This window comes from Acromyrmex echinatior, chromosome 4 (assembly GCF_024713525.1).
Source record: "Acromyrmex echinatior isolate Ae372 chromosome 4, ASM2471352v2, whole genome shotgun sequence".
Classification (NCBI taxonomy): Eukaryota; Metazoa; Arthropoda; class Insecta; order Hymenoptera; family Formicidae; genus Acromyrmex; species Acromyrmex echinatior.
In genome coordinates, this window is record NC_141855.1 from 3,469,335 (window position 1) to 3,495,856 (window position 26,522).

The 26,522-nt window shown below is 28.6% G+C and overlaps 3 protein-coding genes across 3 annotated transcripts in view; 1 reads left to right on the plus strand and 2 right to left on the minus strand.

Annotated features, from left to right (window-relative positions):
• The window catches only part of LOC105145160 (uncharacterized), a 62,927-nt gene that overhangs the window by 8,097 nt on the left and 28,308 nt on the right, over nt 1-26,522 (plus strand). The gene's annotated exons all lie outside the window — the stretch shown is intronic.
• Nucleotides 2,666-7,993, minus strand: LOC105145137 (uncharacterized). The gene is made up of 3 exons (XM_011054519.2): nt 5,167-7,993; nt 4,153-4,401; nt 2,666-3,827 (listed from the first exon to the last, which is right to left on the minus strand). Exons 2-3 carry the CDS (start codon nt 4,378-4,380, stop codon nt 3,747-3,749), a joined length of 309 nt encoding a protein of 102 aa, XP_011052821.1. The 5' UTR covers nt 4,381-4,401; nt 5,167-7,993; the 3' UTR covers nt 2,666-3,746.
• Nucleotides 9,568-24,732, minus strand: LOC105145159 (uncharacterized). Its single transcript, XM_011054556.2, has 3 exons — nt 24,650-24,732; nt 15,000-15,196; nt 9,568-12,073 (listed from the first exon to the last, which is right to left on the minus strand). Exons 1-3 carry the CDS (start codon nt 24,669-24,671, stop codon nt 10,163-10,165), a joined length of 2,130 nt encoding a protein of 709 aa, XP_011052858.2. The 5' UTR covers nt 24,672-24,732; the 3' UTR covers nt 9,568-10,162.

Consider the following 26,522-nt stretch of genomic DNA (forward strand, 5'->3'; position numbering starts at 1 on the left):
ATATAACAACGTCGACACTATCATTAAGAATTACAGAATAAAAGCCTTCGTCCCAGAAATTTTGACACAAATTATAAATATACATATGCAATACATATGTCCAAAATTATGATATAAGACTTTTAAAACTTTTTTAAGACAATAGTTCGATTAATTCTTTATAAGATTACTTGTTTAAGATGTCATATGTCCAGATTTTGCATGCTGTATTGTCAAAATTTAGGCTAAATTTATTCTGATTTTGGACAAAAATTATTCCATTTTATGTAAAGGTATTGTAAAGGAGAAAGAGGACCGCCGATCGGATGGCAGGGGATGTGGTGGAGGGCCTCTATAAATTAATATGTTTTTACCAAATTATATGAAAAACGTATATGCATAATTCGAGTATAACATATTTTAAAACTTTTTTGTATAGTATGTTGATTTAAAAGTTAAAAAAGAAAAGAAAATGAAACAAGTGAAGTAACAAGTTGACTTATTTGTCATTTGACGTTAAAATGATGTCTTCAATTTTATTTTGATATCAAAATTACGACAAATAACGTAAAGTAAAAAAAAGTTTTTGAAGTAAAAAAAAGAGGACCGTCGATTATAATCGACGGGGATGGTTGAGAGTCTGTACAAGTTAAATTGTATTTGCCACATAATGAAAAATGTATGAAAGTAATTTGATTATAATATACTTTATGATTTTTTTTGCATAGTGTGTTGTATTAAAAGTTAAAAAAAGAAAAAGAAAGAATTTTCAAGCTGATGTTATTTGTTATCATTTGACATCAACATAACGACAAATTAAAATAATGTCAGTTTGCTAAAGAAAAAAAGAGGACCATAATAGCTACATTTATCAGAGAAAACAGCTTTGCAATTGCTGTAAAATTCTTATAAGATCTCTCAATATAATTTATTTATATATTTAGATCCATTAAAAAACAATGGTAAGAACGAATCATCTTGAAGAATTTTACAACAGTTGCAAAGCTGTTTTTCTTCTAAACGCAGCTAATATCTATATTTATTGAAAGTTAATATAATTCGCTAATAAATCTCTTATACATGTGCAAAAAACCGCACCTATATCCGAATACACTTATCGTCAGTATATGTATATAGCTCCGTAGTTCTCAATTGTAATTATTCACATAAGAAGAAAAATATATAACACATTGCATGTGTTTTAATAACTTTCCAAATTAGTATTTCAGCAACAGATGTCATCACAAGCGATTTAAATATTTATTTCTATAATCATTGTTTATGCTTAATGATTACAAAATTTTATTAATTTTTTTCTTATCACTAATCCCGGGGAAAAATATTTTATATATAATTATATATGCATACTTATATATATATAATTATATATATAAAATTATATATAATTATATATAATTATATAGAATTATATATAATTATATATAGAGAGAGAGAATTATACATAATTACATATAAAATATGTCCATTTACATATAAATATATATAACTATATATAATTTTATTTAATTATATAAAAATATTTTTTTATATAAGTTAAAAAATATGTTAAATAATAAGTTTGTATTTTTTTTATTTTAAATTGCTATCAAAATTATTTTTTTTGAGATCATGAATTTTGTAAATCGCAATCAATTTTATCAATTTTATCGCCGATAGCCATGAGAGAGAAACTTGAGAGAGGACATAACAGTCAAAATCTGTAACCGCAAAATGCTGCCGCGCACTATCGCCCTCTAAAGTAGATGTAAACTATCCAATAATATCCACCTTTTTGCAATGCTCCCGATGGAAATAAATCGCTGAAATCGTTGAAATCTTTATTAATTTAATAGATTTTATTTATTTTACAGATTTCAACTATCTATTTCCAGAAACTCCGCAAAAAGATGGATATTGTTGTGTAGTTAACATCCACTTTTTCAGAGAACAGTAGGTGGTAGCATTTTGCGATTATAGTTTTCATGTTCTTTCTCAGGTTTCTCTTTGGTTGTACGCACGTCATTTATACTCTCTCGGTCTCTTTTTATCATGTACAGCGATCGTGAATGTACATATTACATATATCAAAGAGAAATCTGGAAAAAACCATTTCGGCACATTTTTCGTGATACCGACGAACATTAGCGCTAGTACATCTATTTTTTGGTTCGGATACTACGTGGCTGCATCCATTTTTCTGACACTGTCGATAAAGTCAACAACGTCGATAAAATAGTAGAGAGTCATAGAGAAAACGGATGTTGTACGAATCTATTATTACATAAATTGGGAATCAAAAATATTGCATATACATAATATGTAAACGTAAAAATGTGTGTATTACTAAATTAATACTAAATATTTTATATATATATTTATATATGTATATACATATATGTATATATATATATATATATATATATATATATATATATATATATATATATATATGACGGATAGCACATAATATATATAAAATATTTACAAAATATTTATAAATATTCATAAGATTTATTTTAATATTTTGTAAATATTTTTGTGGGATTGCACAAATTATAAATATTTATTATAAATATTATGAAATATTAAATGTTATAGTAAATGTTATGGTAAATGCTATGAAAATATTTAATGAGACATTATAATCTAAGTAAAAAAAACTCATTAGAAATATTTATTTATATTTATTATAAATATTACATAAAATATTTAGTTTATATTTTAATAATATTGCAAATAAAGCTTTATATGTATGAAATATGTATGAAATATCTATAATACATGACATTTCAAAAATATTAAATTAGTAAATATTTATCATAAATATTTTATACTGTCTATACTTATCTGGGATATAATCTGTTCTTTTTAATTAAAGTTCCCCAATCAGCACCCAATATTTAAAATACATTTTTTTTTAAACATTTATTTAATATTTTTACACTAAATAAATATTTTTAAATCCAATTTTAAACATTTTTTTTAATATTGTGTGCTGATTAGGTCTTGTACGATTCATCTTTCTTCTTTCTCTTCTTTTTCTCTCCATGTTGGAAAGAAAAAGATGAATCATACAATAAGTTCAGTTTTGATATAATTTGATTAATTATGACTGATATAATTAATGGATAAAATACACGAGCGTTCTGCATATTTTATACATAAAATAACAACTTTCTATTATATTACAATAATATTATATGTATTAATATTATATAAGTATTGAATTGTATATGTCAGACTGTTACTAATTGTAGGTATTACATTTATAAGATCATAATCAAAGTAATTAAGAAATAGCTAAAACCGATTGTAACCTACAGAATGTGGAAAAACATATAAAAGATAAGATATCAAAATTAACATTGTATTAATTAAATCCTGAACAATAGAACACAAGAACGAATGAACAAAGAGCAAGAAATTAAATTATTGAATATATGGAAACCGAAATATATTTAACAACATATAGCGAATTTGATTGGACACATTCGCAGTGCGCACTGATGCACGTCAATTAAAGACGTCGTAAATTGACAAAGATATATGTTTATTATAAACATAGAAACTGATTAAATTGTGAAATACTCAATACTTCATTGTGATTGTTAGATAAAATATGTATTTTCTAATTTTAAATGTTTGCTTTTCACTTTTACACTCATTGTCAGATTAAATCGGTACGTGTATAACGACTTTTATATATACCAGTGCACACAAATGCTCCCACTCAAATTCGCTAACAATTCTTCTTCATTATCTTGATATTATCTGCGAACGAGTCCAGCATTATGTAGCACATTGTAAATCTTTTCCTTTGGGATTTTGTCCGCCTCCCGGTCGATTACCTGTAACATTAAACGGATATCCAAAAAAAAACTAACTGTTCGATTTTAATATATTTGGACTTATAATTGAATTATTTAACGCAAGTAGTAATTATTTCTATAGTGTTAAAATATAACGAATTTGTTAATTGTGATGTTAATGATGTAATCTTATAATTATACTTATAATTGTGTAAAAGCATAGTATGCTGTAGCAATAATATAAATAATATATTATAATTTATACAATTTCATAAAAAAATCAAATGGTTAGATTAATAATAATAAGTGTTGAAGAACGTTTAATTATTACGTTTTATCTGGGTAAATTACAAAAATTATATACCTGCATTTCCTTATCGATAAACCAGGATTCCTTAGCGAGACCAGCAGCAATACTTGGATTTTTATAGAAATTATTTCGTAATTCATAAGGTAAATTATCTTCCATCTCAGAATTAATTATAACAGCTGGATGAGCAAGCATCGTTGCGGGATTTAGAAAAAGAATTGGCGTAGCTGCGCAAGTTGTTACCATGATGAACAAGATAATATTTGTGCAATTAGTTAACATTTGTGATGCTCTGATGCTTCCCTAAAAATTTTTTGGATTGAACTTTCGAAAATAACTCACGTCTAATTGTTATTAATTCTGGCAGAAATACTTTAAATGTGAAATGAATTTTTATCGGAATAAAATTTAATGCCAAAGTGTATAAATAAAGTTATCTATCTTGTTGGAGTGAAGTTCGTTAATGATATCCCCCCCTCCCCTCCTGCTCAAGGGTGTATGAATTTTCACGCAAAGCGAAGTCCATCCCATCAACAAAATTCTGCCAAAATTTATGGCAATTGGGCGTGGGTCATTTTCAGAAGTTTATCCAAAATTTTGTGTAATGTAAAACTTTTAATAGTCTTCAAAAGAATTATAAGATTCTTATTAATAAAGTTAATTATATTTCTAACATAATTAATTATATATCTAACATATAAATAATTATTTAATGAATTAAAATTATACGCTGAGATAATATTTATATATAGCACATGTCTAAATACATTACTATTCCAAAAATTTGTAGAACGTAGGAACAGAAATTAAATTAAACTAAACAAATATATAAAAATACAATAAATAAAAAATTTCTTACAAAAGCATAAAGTGTATTTTTATAGCAATTATGTCGCGACATAATTTTGATTTATTAATAAAAATCGTAATCCTTTTTAGACAAATATTTTTTAAAAGTTTTATATTTGACAAAATTTCTTTTATACTATTAATAAGTAAATGATGTTATAAAAATACAAGTCTTTATGAATACCAATCAAGATTTTGTATAATTCACTTATAATTCACCTTTTAGATACTATAAAGATTTGCAGTACTTTACAACGAAGTGACGTTTACCTCTCATGTATTTAACTGAGCACAAGATCGGTGAACAGGACTTATATATGTATATACGTTGCTTGACCAGTGTTCTTGGTACGAGTTAAAATCGTATTCGATAATTCAACATCCATTGGTCGTTTACTAGCCCATGCAAAGACTTCGTTGATTCCTTTCATGTTTACCTTCAGTTCAATGTCGCTAATCTTCCGTTAACTGAGTCAAGGGTGATGATCTTTCCAACTCTTACTTTGATCATATAAATATTGCGAGGTGCACAATGTCTGTCGTACATTTTACTAATTTTACGAATGCGATAGCCATATCAAATATATCGATGTTACATCTTAATTAATTGCCAAAAGTGTCCAGTAAATATAATATGTGCAATTTGAATATTAAATGTCTTATACGTGCTTGAAAAAGAGTTTGATCTCAAATTGGGAATGAAATCAAATCGAAAGCCTGCTTTATCATTCTCATAATCGAATTCCAGATGCAAATAGCATTTGCAATACTAGAACTGTTCCGGTTTGCATATCATATTTTGCTATAATGCAATCAAAACCGGATTTAGTTCGGTTAATTCGTGCGTTTTCAATCGCGAACGTTATATTACATCAATAACGATAGTCGTTAGTTCAATCTTCCTCTCCTTCTTTGAAATTATTTTAAAAATATTTAACATAAATATCTAAAAAAAGTAATAATTTTAATATAATTAATATATTTTAATTAGAATTTATAGAATTTTTTAAAGATTATACACACGATATTCTTTGTACATATCAATATTAATATATATGTATCTAATAAGTATTTTATATAGTATTAATTAAGAGATTATATACACTAATTTTAATCAATTAATTTAATAAATTTATATTAAACTGTCCTAAGGTATCTATCTAATGTACAACTAGTATTTATTACTGTTTGTAATTAATATATTTTAAATATATTTTAAAATATAGAAAAATATAAAAATTATAAAATATATTAAAATTAAACATATTTTACAAATATATTTACACGATGTTACGAGAAAGTAAAAGAACAATTCAAAAATTAATTTTATGTGTTGCTAATACAATTTTATACAATCCTGTGTAATTTGTTTTATATTCTTCTTGCGTATAGAATTGTATTTTGTACCATATTGATTTAATTATACATATATATTTTTTCTATTCTGCAAACAAAATTCTTTCAACAAATCCGAATAAATTTCATGATAAAAACTGCAGATGAGAGAATGGAATCATTATCGTATTATTGAGGTCAATGTTACGATCTTATAAATAACTGTAGCACAGTGGTTATCCTTGCCAAGTAACGCAAGAAGGTTTCAGGAAGTTGCTAATACTATCACGGATCACATTATAATCAGTCTGTAGAATTTGGAATAAAATTTTAAGTTGCTTATAAAATCATTATTTTGGATACATAGTTTTCTATTACATTAGCAACATATAAAATAAAATGATCGAACAAACCTTGATATTAAAACTAAAAAAAAAACTAAAAGAGAAAGACGTAGGAAAAATGATATACATTTTGAAATATATATAAAAAATTACGCAAATTAGAGTATTTATTGTTATTCCTTTATACAATTTTTAATTATTGTAGAAAAAAATATTATCAATTTTTATTTACGCAAGATACTGTTACATATAAAAGAGATACTTTTTCTTTTAATAGTATACTTTATATGCATTGTATTTATGCATTTTGTACAAGATAATAATATAAGTAGCACGAGTCATATAGCTTTCAATTAAATCCTAATAAACATATTTAACATTTAAACACATTTTTTCATTAAAACTGATTTGATATTTAAAGAGAATCTTTGCCTATAAATCGATTGCCTTCAGCATTGTTTACCTACATCATATTTGCGATTATCTAATATGCATCTATTTCGCACAAATATAAAATTAAGAGGAAAAGGTATTTTTGCACATATAATACATTGTGTGATATTGCACACAATCTGCATTGCACACATAATATTATCGTCTACAGATTGATTGCATACAAGCACTTTTGCGCACAAATAAAAACTTCAGAAACGAAGTTTCATTTGCCTGCATGTATTATTGTAGGCAAATGTGATTTCGTCTTTGATGTTTATTTTTGTGCGCAATAGTGTATATAGGCAAACAATAGTAATTGTAGGCAATTGATTTGTAGGCAAAAGGAATCATCTCGAATATCCAAGTATATTTATCGTAAATATTATATATAAAATATTTAATCTGTATTTTAATAATACTTCGATATTTATTATATAAAATATTTATATGATATTTATATGATATTTTGAAAAAATAAATAGAAATAAATATTTATTAATACCTATCAATATCTAAATATTCTGTGCTATCTGAGTTTAGATGTGAAGGTCTGATTGGAGGATTTAATTCTGTCATTTGTACGTAAAACCTCACCTCATTCTCATCAAAAAGATATACACTCCTGTTCAGTTAGCATTAGTATTTTAAGTGAATATTGTACAATCAAAGATAACTATGTGGGAGGAGGAAAAGAGAAAGAGAAAAGAGGAGATAGAGACACATACAAACACGCGTGCGCTCATATATAAGTTTTATAAATCCGATCGGGCAACCTCCACGCGATATAGCTTAGATAATGTTAATATTAGCGATATTATAACTTTCAAGTCTCATAACTCGAGAAGTATTGATTAAAAAAGGCTTTATCATAGTATAACTGTTGTGTGTTTCGCGGGTTTTCTCCGTGTCTAGATCCATTCTTGGAATGCCAACGTTTCGTGAGCCTTGCAGTTCACTTCATCAGGGCGAGGAGCAGCCTGATACTTGGAATGCCAACGTTTCGTGATACTCAGTATCAGGCTGCTCCTCGCCCTGATGAAGTAAACTGCAAGGCTCACGAAACGTTGGCATTCCAAGAATGGATCTAGACACGGAGAAAACCCGCGAAACACACAACAGTTATATAGAAAGCACCCGTGGAAGTCTCAAGAATAGCTTTATTATAGTGTTTTGAAAATTTCTTGACACCAACTATTAGAATTCTGAAATAAAAAATAGCGTTTTATTAAAAAAAAATCGATTTGACTTTGGCCTGATCTTGGTAGCACCACCCAAGATAAAACTTATAAGAGCAATAAATAAATCATTTTAAACCTTACAACTTTTGTATGAAATATTTTTCTTAGAAATGCTTACTTTTTAAGGTATTTAAGAAATTCGGGACTTTTTGTACATCCTGCATATATATAATATCCATGTGATTCTATCGGATAAAAAATAAATTATTGGAAACAATTTTCATAATTATTTCATAATTATTTAATCGATTGCCCTTATTTATAAAACGTTTATCGAATCGCTAAAATGATCATTGCAGTAATAATATCATTATACATATATAATAAGGAGAAAGGCATATTATGCGTTTATATTACATGCTTGACACAAACGCACAATCACTTAATCATTTTTATATTTTTTTCAGATTATTACTTTCTTCTTTTATTCATGATAATTATTTTTTACGCGATTGTGTTAATATATGACATAACACAATAGAATAAATTTTGATCAATGTTTTATTTCTCAACAAATAATGCGTTTCTTGTGGGATGTTTTACTGAAAAAGGATACGTTTCTCAAACAATTCCATCACTGTTCAATTTTTAGAAAATTGTATAAGAAAATTATATTTGTTTTGAATTTCTTATATAATAACGCAAAATGTGATGTAATATAAATATAGTATAGAGCTATAAGAAAAAAATTTTTTAGATTATATGAAAATAAATGTGACGATATAAAATCTCGTTTGTATACAATTTTAAATGATATATTAAATTAAGTAATAAAATTTTTAATATTAAATCTACACTGATTTATAAGGTTTTTATTTCTCTACATCTGAATAGTGATTTTATGCTTTACTCCGTAAAGCAAAAAAATAAGTTTAAATTGTTTAAAGTTATTTTTTTTAAATAAAATGCTTAACGTCTTAAAATCTAATGGAATTTTTGTAACCTTGTATTTTTTTTTATCAACAGTTAGGAATAAAAAACATACATTTAGATGTTGAGAAACAGAAACCTTATAATACAGTGTACTAACGATGAGTATTAATAATGCCTTTAATATTAATATTATTATTTGTTATGAACTGTTTGTTTTTAATAATATTATTTGCTAGGAAGATACTATGATAAAATAATTGAAATTGATCCATACAAAGTTCTTGCATGTTCATTTTTTTGTATTTTCTATTTACATTTCTTATTTATAAATAGATATATAAAAATATTTATAAATAGATATATAAAAATATTTCTCGTTTCCGTAATATGTAACATTTTGTTTTGTGTCGATAAAAATTTAAAAAGAAAGATGTAGAAATGAATAAGAGAGAATAAAGGAAGTATTATCTTCGTATTATGAAGCAAAATTTTAAAATCACGTGTTTTTAAAATATTTTTATTAATTAAAATTCTATTATTTACAAAAAAGTATAAATTAATAATCATTTGACTCAGCACCGTCGCATTTAATATCTACTAGATAATAGATCGCGCGTAAAATGGGTTTTTATTGCAATATCTTTTCGATTATAAATTATATTTGTTTGTTATCATATACATCAAGAAAATATATTTTTTAATTATATTCATCTTTTTTATATGTGCTACAGATTTTTCTAAAGTTTGCTATAATATATTTGTAACTTTATAAAAGAATTTATTTTACGCTTTCCGTACAAAATTAACGTAGCTATTTTTGACTACGTTTACACGGCACCCTTAATCATATAAGTTTAAGACAAAAAAGAGAAAGAAAATTATATCATTTGATAAAAAAAAAAGAGAATTTAGGAAAGAAATAGATTTAAACTAATAGTAACGTTCAGATTTCTCTAAATGTCATCATTCTTTTACGACAACGAAGACTTATCACTCGTTACTTTTAAGTGACGGTTGTCTGGTGCCAAAACTGGGCTCCAAGGGTACCAAGTAAGTAACTTTCTCGCTAGCATTAGCGTCGTCTTGTTTGAGAATAGGTGTATTTTTTCTGGGTCTTTGCGATCGAACCTCTTCATATGTAACATATTCAGGTCTAACCGCCGATCGCTGTTTCTTCAAGTAGTATACTGCGGAAGCATTCTCCGGCACGTAACTCTGCTGAGTTGGTTTTGTCGTCTGAGGTATTGGGGTGACGGTGTAACCGGAATTAATTAGAACAGATAATTCTTCTTGTGTCAGAGGCTGTTGATCCTTAGGAGAGGGAACACGTACGACTTGAGGACTATTTAGCTGATCTTGATCAATAATCTCTTCGATGGTGAGAGATTTAACTGGCGACTTTTTCAAGAGACCTGATTGAGAAACATAAACGGAAGACTGAGTCGGTGGGACTTTGAGTTTGTGTACTTGACGAGGTTGATTGATAACAGGTTGAACGTAAGCTTGCTCTTGAACGGTAGTTTCGCTGGAATCATCTGGTTTAATCACGGATCTAGTGGCATAGGTGGAACCGGAAGCCTGATACTTGTTCACGTCGTCATTAGTAAAGTAATTATTAAGTGTCGGGAGCTTTTGAGAATTAGGTAAAAGATATTGAACAACTGGTGTACCGTCAGGATCTACCTTCTTAGATTCTGCCTGAGCTTTAGCGGCTGCTAAAATTTCAGTGTTGGCTTTGGCGCGTGACTGCTGATAGACTTTGTACAATGCTAAAGCTTGAGCCTCCGCTAATGCCTGAGCTTGGGCCTGAGCACGCAATTGATTTCTTTCAAAGTTCAAAGCGTCGATATGAGCCTTCTCCTGCGCTCTTACGTGGGCTTGCTGTTGAGCCTCGACTTGACGTACGGCGTCAGTGTGGGCTTTCTGTTCAGCAGCTGCCTGAAGCCTTCTGGCTTCGGCAGCTTCAGCAGCCGCCTGCGCCTTTAATTTTGCCCTGTACGCGGCCTCTGGATCCTTAGGTTCCAATCGACCTTCGATGTGAGCTCGTCCGGCTTCACTCACTTGCTCTCCTTGTTGAATTTGTTCCAAAGCGCTCTGTTGTCTGTACCTCTCGTGATCGATTCTGATCTGTTCTAAAGCGGAGTCATGATGTTTTTGATACGATGCCTGAGCGATTTTCTGAAAAGCTAAGGCCTGCGCTTCGGCCTGAGCCTGAGCCCTGGCATTTGCTTCAATTTCCGCTTGGGTCTGCCCTTGATGAGCTTTCAACTGAGCACCGTCGCTTTCGTAGTCGTATTGCGGAGATGGTCGGAAAGATTCGATTCCTTTTGTCGCATAATCTACCGCTTGCGTTTGGTACTGAATCTGAACTGGTTGCTCGATCGATTGATATGTCGCCGCCACTTGTTGCTGTGGTGGATAACGAGGAGGCGGACTAGTTTCGATATGGTATTGTTGGTATTGTGCGGGAGATAACTGAGGCACTGGTGCCGCCGTTGGTTTTACGTATTCTGGTTGGGAATAGCCAGTTTTAGGCTGCGTCGGAATCAAATTAAATTCTTGGGCCTGATTGGCGGATACCAATTGCAACAACTCTTGCTCGAATGTGCCTAGCTTCGGTGAGCTGTAAGATTCTACTTGGTACGTTGATGCTCCGGATGGACCACGTGTCGGCTGTAATGCCTGAGTCTGCGCCACAGCCTCAGCTTGAATCAACTGGGAATGTAACTGAGGTTTCGGTCTGGCAGGAACTACGGGTTTGCGATAATTGTAATATGCCTGCTGCAGCGCCTGCTGCTGTTTGGCATAAAGTGGCCTACGCTGAGGCTCATTGGGTCTTGCGTATGCCTGCGGCTCAGTTCCAGTGAATTGTCGTAGAACGGCTAAGTATTCGGGCGATAGCTGAAATTTGTACATTTTTCTACGTTAGTAAAACATTTGCGTTACAGCGAGAAATTGTCTTAAGGACGCGAGTACGTGAGAGCATTTTATAGCATTTGTGACAAGATAAACGCCGATTCATTCACACAATCGGTGCTTGTGTGTGAACGAGTCATGCTTGTCTTGTGCAGTCACAAACATACGTGTTGCTTCGTGTGCTCACCTTAATCTTGGTGGTGCCTAACTGTCTGAATCAGCGTTAAAAAGCAGGCGACTGATTTCAAACAAAGTTCGATAAAATTTTGAATACAAAATTGATTACAAAAGTTATATACAACAAAACATTACGCGCAGTTATACTATAAATAATTTTGGGAATTAAAACTGAAACGTATCTATAAGGCATCATAATAGAGACTATCATGAGAATATCCTGGTCCCGCTCTATTACCTAATTACTTATATGAATATTATAGGTAAAGAATAATAAAATTTTTTATTGTTCCGAATATTTCGTTTTCAAAATAAACAATAAATAAAAAAACGAACAATTAAGAGCCTAAATTCGCAATAATTGGAGCGATTATATTAACATATATTTCTTAATATTACATATGTACAATATAATAAATACGAACGTTTCGGCTTAATTCAAGCCATCTTCAGCAATCTTGTAAAATACAATCTCTTGATAAATAATTCGAGACATCTTGTATACTACAACTTTAATGTGAGTATGTCGCTAAAGAAACTTGGCGTTGCAGTATTCGTTTTACCGATCGTTATTTAACTTATTATAATTTATGGAGTGCAATAGCTCGCACTTAGTCTAACAGCTAAATGACGGTTACATATTGTACTTCAGATTTGTTAATCTGGAAGACTTCCTTGCTATACTCGATTATTTACGACTTGATTTATATTAAGGAAGTAGTATAATATAACAAGACAATCAAGATGTATCGAATTATTTATCAAGAGGTTGTATTATACAAGACTTCTAAAGATGGCTTGAATTAAGCCGAAACGTTCGTATTTGTTATACATATGTAATATTAAGAAATAATATGTTGATATAATTGCTCCAATTATTGCGAATTTAGGCTCTTAATTGCCCATTTTTTCATTTATTGTTTATTTTATTTTCAATTAACGCATTTTTTATGTGTCCCGTTATTCTATTTTATTATCCCGAAATTTCGGATATTACCTGGGTAATATACTTATACTTATGAATTAGAGTGGGACTACTCGGATATTGACAGCTTTAATCTACAGCTGTATATTGATGAACTTTTTCAAATTTTCGAGACTTGTAATTGAAAATAAAAAATAAAAAGTAAAAATTAATTAAAAATTAATTAAAGATAACGCAAATATAAATAAAAGAAATAATAATTAAAAGTGATATATTCTATTTTGTTTTATTTCCATTACTCCGTGAATGAACTTGATCTTACTAATAGCTAGAAACAAATAATCGAAGGTTAGATTATCGCTCCGTAAGTTATCGCAACAACTCAGTAGATGAGCTGGATAATGACCGATAAAGAAGCAATGATCACGAAAGTGACTCATCTCGCTGTAACGGTACACAAGGCCGTGGGGAAGGTTATAATTCTATAAGCGTATGAGATTTGATAAAACTAGAAACTTATACTCGACTGTTAGTGGGTGTGGTTGTACCGGTTCTGTCAGGTCGAGGCGATTAGAAGGCGTGCAAACTTGCAAGCGTTATGCAAGCGAGTGATTGCATTCGAGCAGCGGCACTACTGAGCGATCACGAGCGACCGCGTAGGCGGTACACATATCGACAAGATCTCCGTTACCTTTTTCTTATAATCGAATCTATAGATTTGCAAATATATTATCTAATATATGAAAAGAAAGAGCATAAAGAACCACAGCACAAGATGTAGTTAGTGATATTTAATTATTCTTGCATTACGAATTACAATAAAAACATTAAATTTTTGAAATTATAACCATATTCGTTTTTTACATTTTTGATATTATCTAATATTGTTTACTAAATCGATACAACGATAATTGATAATAAAAATTTATTCATATTTTTGCGCTACTTTTTTTATTTTTGCGCATCTTTTGAGTTTCATATCAATTTAAATTTATGGAATAAAATATTTTTTACAATACTTTTATTTAATTTGATTTATGATGTTCCGTCGAATATTCAGCAACTTACTTAATTTGATTTATGAGAAATTATTGTTGCTTATTGTTATATTTATTAATAACATACATTTTTGAAAATGTATATTTTGTTTTTTATCATACAATTTTGTTTCTTATATTCTATATACTTTAATAATATAATAAATATTTTTAATAATATTAACCATAAATTATATATATCCACCTTAAAGTAGTAGTGCCAATAAAAGTAACATATATTGAATAATTATTTTAATTTCAAGCTTATTAGAAGTTTAACTTCATTTAACAAGAAAGGATAAAAATGCTGAGAGACAGTAGGAGGAGGGAGGGATCTGGTGTTTCATGGCTTTTGTAGCACGGAATGTACAATCTCTCGTTATCCTCGAAGTGCACTGGTGAAATGGAAATCCTCGTACAAGTAATGAGAGTAATGGAGTCGAGCAAAGCTGACTACTACCTCGTTGCATCAGAACACCTAGATCTTGAAGGCGGACCTAAGTCTTTCTTTCTCTTTTTCTCTCTCTCTCTCTTTCTCTCTCTCTCTCGCCCTCTCTTTCTACATGCTATTATTCGTTCAAATGTCTTATAAAAATAGTCTGTTCATGGCTAGTTAGTCAGCACATTAGTGGGTGAATAAGCAGTCAATATAGTCATGGTTGACCAATGACAATAATGCTGAATATTCGATGAAACATTTAATACTGAATATTCTATAATGCGATTAGTTGAAATTTAATGGATATATATATATGATAAAATTATTTCATACCTCTTGAGAGTCATCACCGTGTCGAATAACGAATTGGCTAGGTGAAGCTCCATAAATGCCGCTGCTTGAAACTGGTGATCTCTTGACAGGATCTTTGATATCGACTTCTAGCAAAACAATGTCATCAGCATTGGTCGCTGATGACGCCGTTTTCTTAGCGAAGCTAGTCTCCTCTCCAGCGGAGATTGTAAGGAGACCTGTTGATTTCAAATATTGCAATATATAAAATCTTTCTTAATTGGTTTAGAAATTTTAACATTTTTACTTAAATTAAAAAGATTGCTTTATTTAAAAATTAATTACTTTAATAAATATTCAATCATCAAATATATTTTTTTATACACTATTTCTTCTATATTGCTGTCAGATAAAAATTATTTTTGAAATCTTTCAAAACGTGCGCGCGTGAAAATTATCTACAGCATAAAATGCCAAATCCTATATACATTTCCTTTTGGAGTTTGATGGAGTTGAATAATCGAACATGGAAGTGACTTTTACCTATATCGTTCTGCCTGACCGCGAACGCTTAGAATGGAGCTGGGAAAGTAACGCAGAGAAAGTTACAACGACGTGCGCTCAAGAAACTCTTCCCACGGATTTTGCTTTCAACATTTTCAGGCGCCTCGTCGTAGCGAAAAGAGATAAGCATATATATATGAACGATTCGGTTAATGAACTGTATCTAACACGTTAATTTTTATGAACTTACGTATGCTATGATAATAAAAATTAAAAAAATTAAATTTGCGTATTTATAGTATTATTAGATTATGCTAATTTTGCATTAGTATACAGTTCAAATTAAGCTCGTAATAAAACAATAAGAAAATCGATAAATCTCATTTTTCTTTGACAGAATGATGTAAAGTTAAAATTAGAATTGTATTGTAAAAATTGCAAACTATGCTGTAAAAGTGAAAAGTCGATGTCGTGTACTAAAACATTTGTTAATATCACATATCAGTTACAGCAATTTTTTACAAGATAATTAATAATTATATAACCTTAATTAAAAGAAATCACTTTAACACCTTTGTTTTGATTGCCATATATTTTATTAATTTTATTGTAAATTTTGTTCATATATAAATAATACTTTTCTCGATACTTTATGCATCGTTAATAAATCATACTTCAAAATATGTATATTTGTAAAGTAAGTGTTTACGTAGAAAGAGAAAGAGAAATGGAATGAAAAATTTATTTAAAATGCTTAAATAATTAATTCGTGTATCTTTTAGAAACGCTTTTTTTTAAAATTATTTCTAATCATTTAAAAGTTAGTAGCTTAGTCTTGATAATTCTTGGATGATCCTGAAAGTGAAATTGAGGAAAGTTTCCTTTTACATTTTTTGCTTCTTACACCCACATCACGTAAGCGGCATAATGATTTCACAAAATGTATGCCTTCATTACCAGTTTCTTTAGCAATTTACCCACTAAGAATCATAAGTTATTATATAGAATCATAAGTTATATATCGCAAAATTTGATTTACATATCATGCAATAAAGATGTAATTACAGTACTTCGATTATAAATGATGAAGATATAAAAGAATTGAGAAAATGACGTCTTATAACCTATGATTTTTTAATAAAGATGTTAAACAGATTATTTTTCTTTAACAATAAAAAGAATGAAGAAGATCAAATTTGGTGGTGCTCACTAAATTTATGATTTATATGAGGATTTTCCAATTTTCACTGAAAAATAACAAATCTCCATAACTATGAATTTATAATATTTGACATATAATCTTTTTCTACGTGATTCTACATTGCAAATACTAAATAAAAAACACTACAAGAGCCAAATAGAAGATGGATTCAATGAAAAGTGTTACTTGTGAGAAAAGAGATATAAAATTTATCAAAGAACTTATTTTGCAAATAGTATCTACAGGTTGAGAGAATTAAAAATTTAGATTAGTATCAATAACGGCGCAAAATTATGACTTATGTGTTAAATAATTTAAGTTACAAAATTATTTTGCGAATTTAAAGTACTAAATTCAAAGAAAGACATTTTGAAATAAATTATTACATTGTCTCATTTTCTATAAAAGTAGTACTTATAAATGTGATCACGCCGATTCTTTTGAAATAACTTAAGAGAGGAAAGCGCGCGGCAATCCGGTTAGCTTTCCTTCTTTTGTTAGTCCGTGGGATATTGCACGGATGTGCGTAATTTTTCCCTCGTTGAGTAATAATACTATATGCGCGTCCTTAGGAGGAAGCCGTGATTAAGCAACATTCCCCATACCGCGAGTGCATACGTACAATTAACAAACTTTATTTAATTAATGCGTTTCACGAAGTTTGTATCTTAATGTTACTTTATTGAACATTACCAATTTTGTATTTATATAATTATTATATTTATATAATTATTTATATATTTTATGATTATTATATGGAATCCGTATGGAATGGAATTATTGAGAATTACTATTGAAATATTTCTATAGTTACTATTTCTATACAGTTACTTGAATAGTAATTATTAGCGACTACATAACTAAACGGTAATGAAATAGTAACTATGATTATTGGCGAATAATATTATTACTAACAATATAATAATAATATTAATCTGAATATGACATCTTTTATGTTGTTCAAAATATCAAAATATCAAAAATCAAGACAATCTATGAAATTTTTATATTTTTGATGTTTTGAGACGTATAACTTATACATTCTTAAGTAACTAAAAGATGACATAAACAAATATTAATTGACATTCTGTTTATAATCATGATGTACATATAAGTTTCAATTTTTTCTCGGAGAAAATTTAGAATGATTTAATGATTTTTTTCTATTTTTCATTAGTATAATGTAGTTATAATTACTATCAAGCAAAGATTCAATCGGTAGGTATAATACGAATAAGTGATCTTTCAAAACTGCGGTGTTAGGTTTAATAGGTTCGAGCGTTGGATTAGAGGTGAAATTAGTGATGCAATAAGGACAATGCGAAACCACGCCATCGACCTTTCACTTTCGGATAATCTGTCCTGAGTATAATCTGATCGAAATCAAGATTCCTTAAGGCTGTATAATATTTCTGCTCTATTCTAGCAAAAAATGTTTCTATAAGATTATTTTGAAAATTGATACTTTAAATTAGCTTTCATTTTAAAATAAGTATTTAAGAATAAACAATCGAGAAAATTTATAGAAAACTATTAATTTAGATATTACAACGCTAATCAATCCTTATACCATATGATAATGTATGTTATATCATGATTTATCAGCAATTTGTTTTATTTTTTTTACCTTATTTTCTAAATAAATATTCAAATACTGACAAAGTTGAGCCTTAATAGCTCTAATTCTTCAAACATTAATGTTGTTTAATAATATTAATTAATTAATATTATTATTTGATGTTATATATTTAATAATAAGTTTTGATATTTGAATAAATAAGACAATAAACTGTGAAATTGTTTATTTAGAAGTACTTCCCTTAAGAAAAATATACTGATTAATAAATATTTTAATATACTGATTAACTATTCAGTATATTGGAACACTTTTTTTTTAAGAGTTTAAGAAACGGAAGTAAAAAGGGAAATGTAAGAACGTAGAAGATAATAAAGAAGAGTGTTGTCTATGATATTCCATGTTGGCAATGTACAGTATTATATTAGCGTATATTCTGTGACATATTATTACTGGCAGTTTTCACTTTTAGTTCTAGTTTAAAACTGCGCGCAGACTTCCGCCTTAGTCACGGGCTTTCGAATCATTCATTAGGGGCCATTAGTGAATGATACATACAGAAAAATATGTACAAATAAAAATTCTCAATATACGTACATACACACATCTATATATACATTAATACATGTATTATGTATACAGAGTATTTATTAAACATATATAGCACCCATCAATTATATAATGCTGTAATCCCTAATAAAAATTGAGTCAAAAGTTCTGAACCATTTTTTGTACAACGTTCAATGAAGTAGTTATTATCGAGTAAAGCTAATCCAATTGGCGCCTTCCTTTCAACCACACGTCAGTGAACCGTTTGATAGTGTCTACTTATCAAGTGCGCGGTTCATTGACGTATGCCTGAATAAAAAATGGCGCCAATGTAATTATCTTTACTTGGTAATAATTTTTTTATTGAGTATGGTAGAAAAAATGGCGCAGGACTTTTCAATTTTTGATAGCACTATAATAGCACTGTATATATTTTTGACTCAATTTTTTATTAGGAATATTATATGATTGGTGGGCGCTATTTAATAAATATTTTATATATATATATATACTTACACTATATATAATTAGAGTTATTAAGAGTTATTTAAGAAACACCCTATTATACATACATATATTATATGTATTTCTATATTATAGATATACAGGATGTTTCATAATTCTTTTGGGAATGAAAAAGGATAAATTTTGAACTAAAAGTTTCTTTCGAATTTTTTAGCTTAGACTATTATTTACCAATTTATTAACGATTACAGTTGATTAATTAGATTGCGCCAAGTCGGAGTACGCAGAAGCGCAGCATGCCATAGGACTCCCGTGTTTACTGAACATTCTCTCGATTAAAATTTTATTATTTTTACGTTAATAAATAAATAAATAAATAACGTAATAAATGAGTAAATTATTTATTTATTTATATATACATATTGTATGTAACGATCTTCCGTCTTGACTACTTTCGATTTTCAAGTTGGTAGCAGTTGCAGCTGCAACCCGGTACTATATGGTATATCGGTTAGAAAGGCGATACTGTTCGTTCACGCAATTTATGTTCGACATCGATTTCTCAATCGATGGCGATACGAGTGCATGAGATTTTTCATTTCAACTGTCGTGGCTATTACTGATTTGTGTTATAAATAACGTATATACAGAGCAAATAAATAAGAAATTTATAAAAATGAAAATTGTCGCCATATATAGAAAGTATTTAATGATTAGTTACAAAATATTATCGCCCACGGCGGATAATTTCATATAAACATAATCTATATAAAAGCCATACAGAATCATTACTATACAAATAAAAAATTATATAAAAAATGCAATAAATAGAATTAATAATACGTGACTTTTTTTTGTATGATTGATAAGATTATAGTCGTTTGCATTATCTTTTACATAATTTTAATAATATAAACATTTTTTTATTACTTATGCGAAATGAAGTTAACTTTTTATTCGTTAAATGGCGTTAAACAAACTTCGATACAATTACTATTTCAATATTTTGCATCAAATCTGTTTTAAAAATATTTCGAATGATAAATATTTTAAATACAATTTTTATGTAACTAAATTTTTATGTGATTAAATTAGGAAAATATAATAATAAAGATCTGTTAATACGTGAGTAAAAATTTATCCCGCCATCATAGCGACAACGTGAAAGATCTCGATAACAAGCAATAATAGCCTAGGAAGGAAATGCGTTTCTTAACTTGACGGTTTTTTATACATTGGAGGAAACGAGAGATCATAAAACATAGATTCGAGTTCTCATTGCAGCATTGTATCAGCGTACCGAGGAGGAAATTAGGCAAAGAGACCCTGCGGCTTCTCGTGCGATTATCGTTACGTGAATTCTTTCGAAGATGAGAAAATCTGATAGCTTCGTATTACGAGAAGGATGTTTTACAGCGGTGTCATGGACTATGAAGAAACTCGCAAAAGAAAATAAAATTACACAGCGACCGTGTCGAATAGAAACTGATATGTTGTAGTGCGTATAGCTGCTCTCTGCGTAAACGTATGTCGGAAGCAACTTTCTATTGATCTGATATATGAACATTGCCATTCATATTGCTAAAGTTGATATTAGCTTAATAAAGTACAGTTGAATACATATAGTTAAACTGCATTCAATTACATCATGATGTTCATTAAGCGTAGAGTATTTCAGTTTAATTATCAATCAGAAATATATTATACAATAAAAGAGAAAATACATTTACTACACGTAAATGTATACATTTTGTTGTGTGACTAATAAGTATATTTTATTCTGTTTTGAAAAAGAGATAGTTAGAAAAAAAGAGAAATTTTTATAACAAATATGTTTGTAAGAAATTAATGCATATAACTTATTTAATAAATTGAAGAAAACCGCTATTCACTATTTTCTATTAAAATTGTACATACATTAATCTAATTTAAGAAATATTAATAAGGGAAAGCAGAGAAATATCTCCTTTCAATTTTGATAAATTTTTGATATATTGTAATTCAGATTAAAATAAGAAACACATATTTTTTCACACATATCCATAGGCATTTTTTTCAGGAGGTAAAATATTTCTCCTTGGGAGAAAATCGGTTTTTTTTCGAAGCAAATATTGTTAAAACTATAAAAGTTAGAAAACATTTTTTAAATAAAAATTGAAAAAATTTACTTTAATAATAATTAAAAATAATAATAATTAAATTATCCTTTATTTTTTATTTTTATAAACTTAAATTTTTTTAAGTAAAAAAATTGCTTGATAAAAATTAAATATGCCTAGGTGAAAGAGATCATATATATATATATATATATATATATATATATATATATATATATATATATATATTAAGGTGATTCTTCATGTCTAATCATATTTCTTTCTTGTGAATTTATATAATTTCCGCGAGGATTTATTTTGCTTACAAATCGATTGCCTACAACACCGTTTGCCTACATCTCATTTCCTTACAGATCGATTATGTATTATTGCCTATAGCTCGATTGTCTAATAAATCAACTTTTGCGCACAATTAAAAATTTTAGAAATGTCACACTTCAAACAAGTTGAAATTCTCTATACATTTGAGACGTTATAACTAAACTAATGTTTACTACGTTTTACATATTGATCATTTACAATGTGGAAACGAACTGACATGATAATCGACAATCATCTCCATTAATTTCAAAGGACAATGATATAATTTAGCATTAAATATCTAGTTTAGCTTATAGCTTTATTATTTTTGTTGTTTAATCTAATCATTTAAATCGTCTATCGAGAAAATAAAAGCTTTTGATTTTAAGAAGGATGTTCAACTTTCTTCTTCTCTCCACGCTGGAGGAAAAAGAGAGTCGTGTAAGAAATTTGGTTATAAAGAACAGGCCTTTAGTATATTCTGCTTCATAAACGCTCTACACTAATAGCCTTCGTTACGAAATCTTATTCATTGTACAGTGCAAGTGAGTCACGATTTTAATAATAATTAATTTTAATGAAAAAAAATAATTTTTGTAAAAACAAAAAGAAATTATTGTAGATACGATTTAACAAAATGATAAAAAAATCAGCCTTGCATTCAGTTGCATTCTTCTGATAAAATATGTTCCAAAAGTATATTTCCCAAATACTAAGACTATTTTAATTATAATTTTCGGATTCAGCAAGTAAAATTGAGTATAAAAAAGATAAATTCAACGATCCCTGCGTGTTTTTCAAAAATGCATAAATTCTTTCTATTGCAATGCACAGATTAATTGTGAATAAATAAGAGATTAATTGTTCTGTAAATAAACTTTATTCATTTACAGAACAAATAATCTCTGTATCGTCATGAAACTTTGTATAATCTTAGATAAGGTAATTAAACTGTATATGGGCTTATCCAATATGTCCTACTCGCTGTGCAATTACGCCTTAATTCATCAAATAGCTACACTAATAAGTCCTGCAGACTGTCCATCTGACTCGATTCAATTTATTGTTTATTTTGTTTATTCTGTTATTGACGGTAAAATAAAATGCAGAATACAACTGTGATGTAGATAATATTTTGTAAGTATAAGAATACTTAATAATTGTTTTTTTATTAGTACTAAGAGATGATTATTAAATTCCATAGTATAGTATACGTAACGTATATTTATTGTATTGTAATTCTATATTTATATTTTATAACACTATTTAGTTTTTATTTTCGTCATAATGTTTTGTTTATAACTAAAAAAGCAATCTAAACGTATATTGAGTGTGCACATCAATTGTATAACTTCTTTTTGGTACTTTTGTTATTCCAGATCATGGATTCGAATTCAATTGGACGCATTTAGTGCGCATTAGATATTAAAGCCGTCGTACAGGAATTGATATAAAATTTGAAATACATATAGAAACCGGTTAAATTATCTTCAATACATTTTATTGTATTGTTAAATAAAATATGTATTCTTAATTGAAAATATTTCACTTTTATACCTAAATTAAATCAATATTAAACTTTAATATGCACTATGCATTGATGCATATTGGTCTAATTGAATTTGCTATAATTCATTTGCTAAATTTTGTGGAAATAAGTAGATAAATAAAAAAGTCAATTGCTTAGAAAATTATTTTTTGTATCCTCTAATATACCAATGAACGTGTCAATATGTTAATGATCTTATAATCTTACAAAAGTAATGTGACTTTATTTTGCATTTTCTAACATTTGTTTACGAAAACGGAGGAAACATATTTAGTCATATACCTAATATATACCTAATATAACCTAAATGTTATCTTTTCTTAAAATGTTTAGTACAATTATTTGAAAACGTCTTATAACGTCTTATAATGTCTTATAACGTTTTAATGTTTAGAAGTGTTTTCTTTTTTGAATCTGATCAGATTTTTCATTTTGAACTCAGCAAAAATCGCAAAAGTTTAGATAGGTCATATATAGGGTTCGATTACTTTACAAAAAATTAAAAATTTTTTCATTATTTTATAAGTTAAAGTATAATAACTGAATATAATAATAAATAAACAAATATAAATTTAATATGAATATATAAATAAGTATCTACGCTGTTGTTTACACAACTTTTATGCGAATACAGTTTTGATTATTTTTATGTAGAAAATATAAATATTAACACATTTTCAATTTCAAATTTTTTTTATTAACTATAAAGTGATATTTTTAATAGAATAAATATCATTAAGAAATTTTGCGAAACATCTATTCGTTAGTAAAAGACAAAACAATAAAAAAGATTTAGTAGACTAAAAATTATCTATTTAAATAAACAGTTCTTTAAAGTTATTTGATATTTAAAGAGTATAATACACATATATTATTTTATTTGTTACATAAAATTCATGTAAAAATTTTACTGAAATTAATAGTTGTATCAATTTGTATTCATGATTTATATTTTTGAAAACTAAATGTGCGTATAGTGCTTTTATATTTTTAATAAAAAATGAAAATCAATCTCCTTAAATATATTCATCATTTGAAAAATATTTTATCATTTCGATGTTTTCATCAGAAAACATAAATATAAAATGATCGTTATCCTTCTGTACTTATTAAAAAACAACGAAAATGAATATATATTTGTATAATAAAATGAAACAATTCGAAATGCATTTTTTTCAATTTTTTGTAAATAATTTCATCCTATTCGTGAAGAGCAGAATCCGTTTTTCCCACACAAAATTCACATCCACGTTTTGAAACAAAAGACACACACGCATGAATTATCGTTGCACGTACACTCCGCAGCGTGTCATTCACAGGGAGGTAAGTTGATAAAAAGGGGGCGATGTGAATTGAATCATAAGCACTTTTACCGAGACACTGCAAAAATTGTATCCTTTTCTTGTGAGAATGTGACGTGATCGCACTCACCTGCGAGGATAAGCAGCCACATGGTGAGAGCGAGTAAGTGATGGAATTGCCGAGCGAATGTTTGATGGAAGTGAAGTGTAGTGGCTTTATAGTCCGAGGGAAAAGGCCGCGCCCGTGGTTCGCAGACCAAGTGGGGTTCTCATATCCGCAACTTTTCCGCAGTCTATCTTGCACTCGACTGCACATTCGGCACATATAGGCGCAAGTCCCGCCATTGGACTCCTTCATTTTCCTTACTTTCTATTATTTGCCATTTGTTTGAAAAACTGGATCTAAATTGAAGATTAGTTTTGGTATTCTAATGTGGTAACTCTTAACAAAATAGAAGTTAGTACAACAACTGATCATCCTTATTCATTATTATTATATAAGATCCAAGATCACAAAATAAGACAATATAGGTTTAATGTATTTATATGATTAAATTCTCTTTTGTTTTGATTTCTGAACAAGATCGGTACCGTGTTATATCGCAATCGTTCACCATACAACCGTACTCATTTCCACCAGGCTTCCTTCCAAGACTTTTCTCATAGCGTGTCGTAGGTTGTACAAATTCATTGTATAAGTTAAACGCGCGTGATGCACGTGTACATGCGAATTAATATGACTAAGTCCACATAAAAGACTAACACGAACAGCTGCTTTGTTCGTTTTTCGTTGTCGAAAAGACAATCAGTTGGAAGAAAAACAGCTTAGGGCCACTTCGACCAACTCCGATTAACTTTAATCGACGATTAGTCCATTGGAATTGGCCAATCACATCTGTCATTGACAAATACGATTGGTCAATCTCAATGGACTATTTAGTCAACTAAAATTAATCAGGATTGATCGAAGTGGCCCTTGGATATATTAAATGAATTCATACCTTCGAAACCGCTTTCGATTTGTCTTCGCGCGAATGACTATAATATCTATATAATTTAGAGAGAAATTGAATATTTTGTCTAAATAAATAAATATATATATATATTTATATATATATAAATTATATATATTATATATATATATATATATATATATATAAAATATGTATATATATCTTCTCGGGTGACCTTCACCTTAACATATATTGTCAAGGCTATGACCTTAAAAAGATTTTAGTCGTTCATTATTCATCAAAAAGTTATTAACAAGAAAAGTATCATAAATATTTTATAATTTTCTGACATGTCCTATGTCAGGGATAGACTTCGCTTCGATTGGAAAGTCGGATATCTATCCTAGATAGGAAGAGGAGGTAGAATGGATCTCATTACTATGTGTATAGGGTAACTCCGGCAAATACGCCGTGCTGGGATTTACGCTGCAAAAGTCAGAAAAACTAGAAGGAGTGGGGGTAATTTTCCCGCAACTACTCTCTGTTACATATCTTCATGTTATATTAGTATAGTGTTACGATTTCAGTTTCTTATTGTTAATATTAATGAAATTATTGTGAGTTGAATCGGTTTGTTACTGTGTTACGTAGCACCATCATAAATTATAATCTACATAAAATGATCATTGTAGGATGAGAATGCAAAAGACTTAGTAATTATTTCATGATATTTCATAAGTGTAGAGAAATAGTAAAGCATGTTGTATAACAAAATATAAGTACTTTGCTCTTGTATTCTTTGTTTCGTTTGTGTCTTGTATATCCTATCTGTTTGGGATATACGGCATTTTTAGCAGGCGGAATGTATGTCCAAAGCATACAAAGAATGCAAAGAATGTAAATTTTGTAAATTTTTCATGAGCCGTACATACCTCCCTCCCCCTCCCGCTATGAGTAGCCATATATCCCACCCCTTGCAAAAATGCAAGGGTTTAAAAAAGTTCATTTTTTAATATAAATATTTTTTATATTTTAATATAAAGATTTTTA

Coding starts and splice junctions, on each gene's coding strand:
- LOC105145137 (XM_011054519.2), bottom strand. CDS start 4,380: ATGTTAACTAATTGCACAAATATTATCTTGTTCATCATGGTAACAACT. Junction 3,828..4,152: donor TTATCGATAAGGAAATGCAG/GTATATAATTTT, acceptor TTAATGTTACAG/GTAATCGACCGGGAGGCGGA.
- LOC105145159 (XM_011054556.2), bottom strand. CDS start 24,671: ATGTGGCTGCTTATCCTCGCAG. Junction 15,197..24,649: donor GTGGCTGCTTATCCTCGCAG/GTGAGTGCGATC, acceptor TGAAATCAACAG/GTCTCCTTACAATCTCCGCT. Junction 12,074..14,999: donor ACGGTGATGACTCTCAAGAG/GTATGAAATAAT, acceptor TACAAATTTCAG/CTATCGCCCGAATACTTAGC.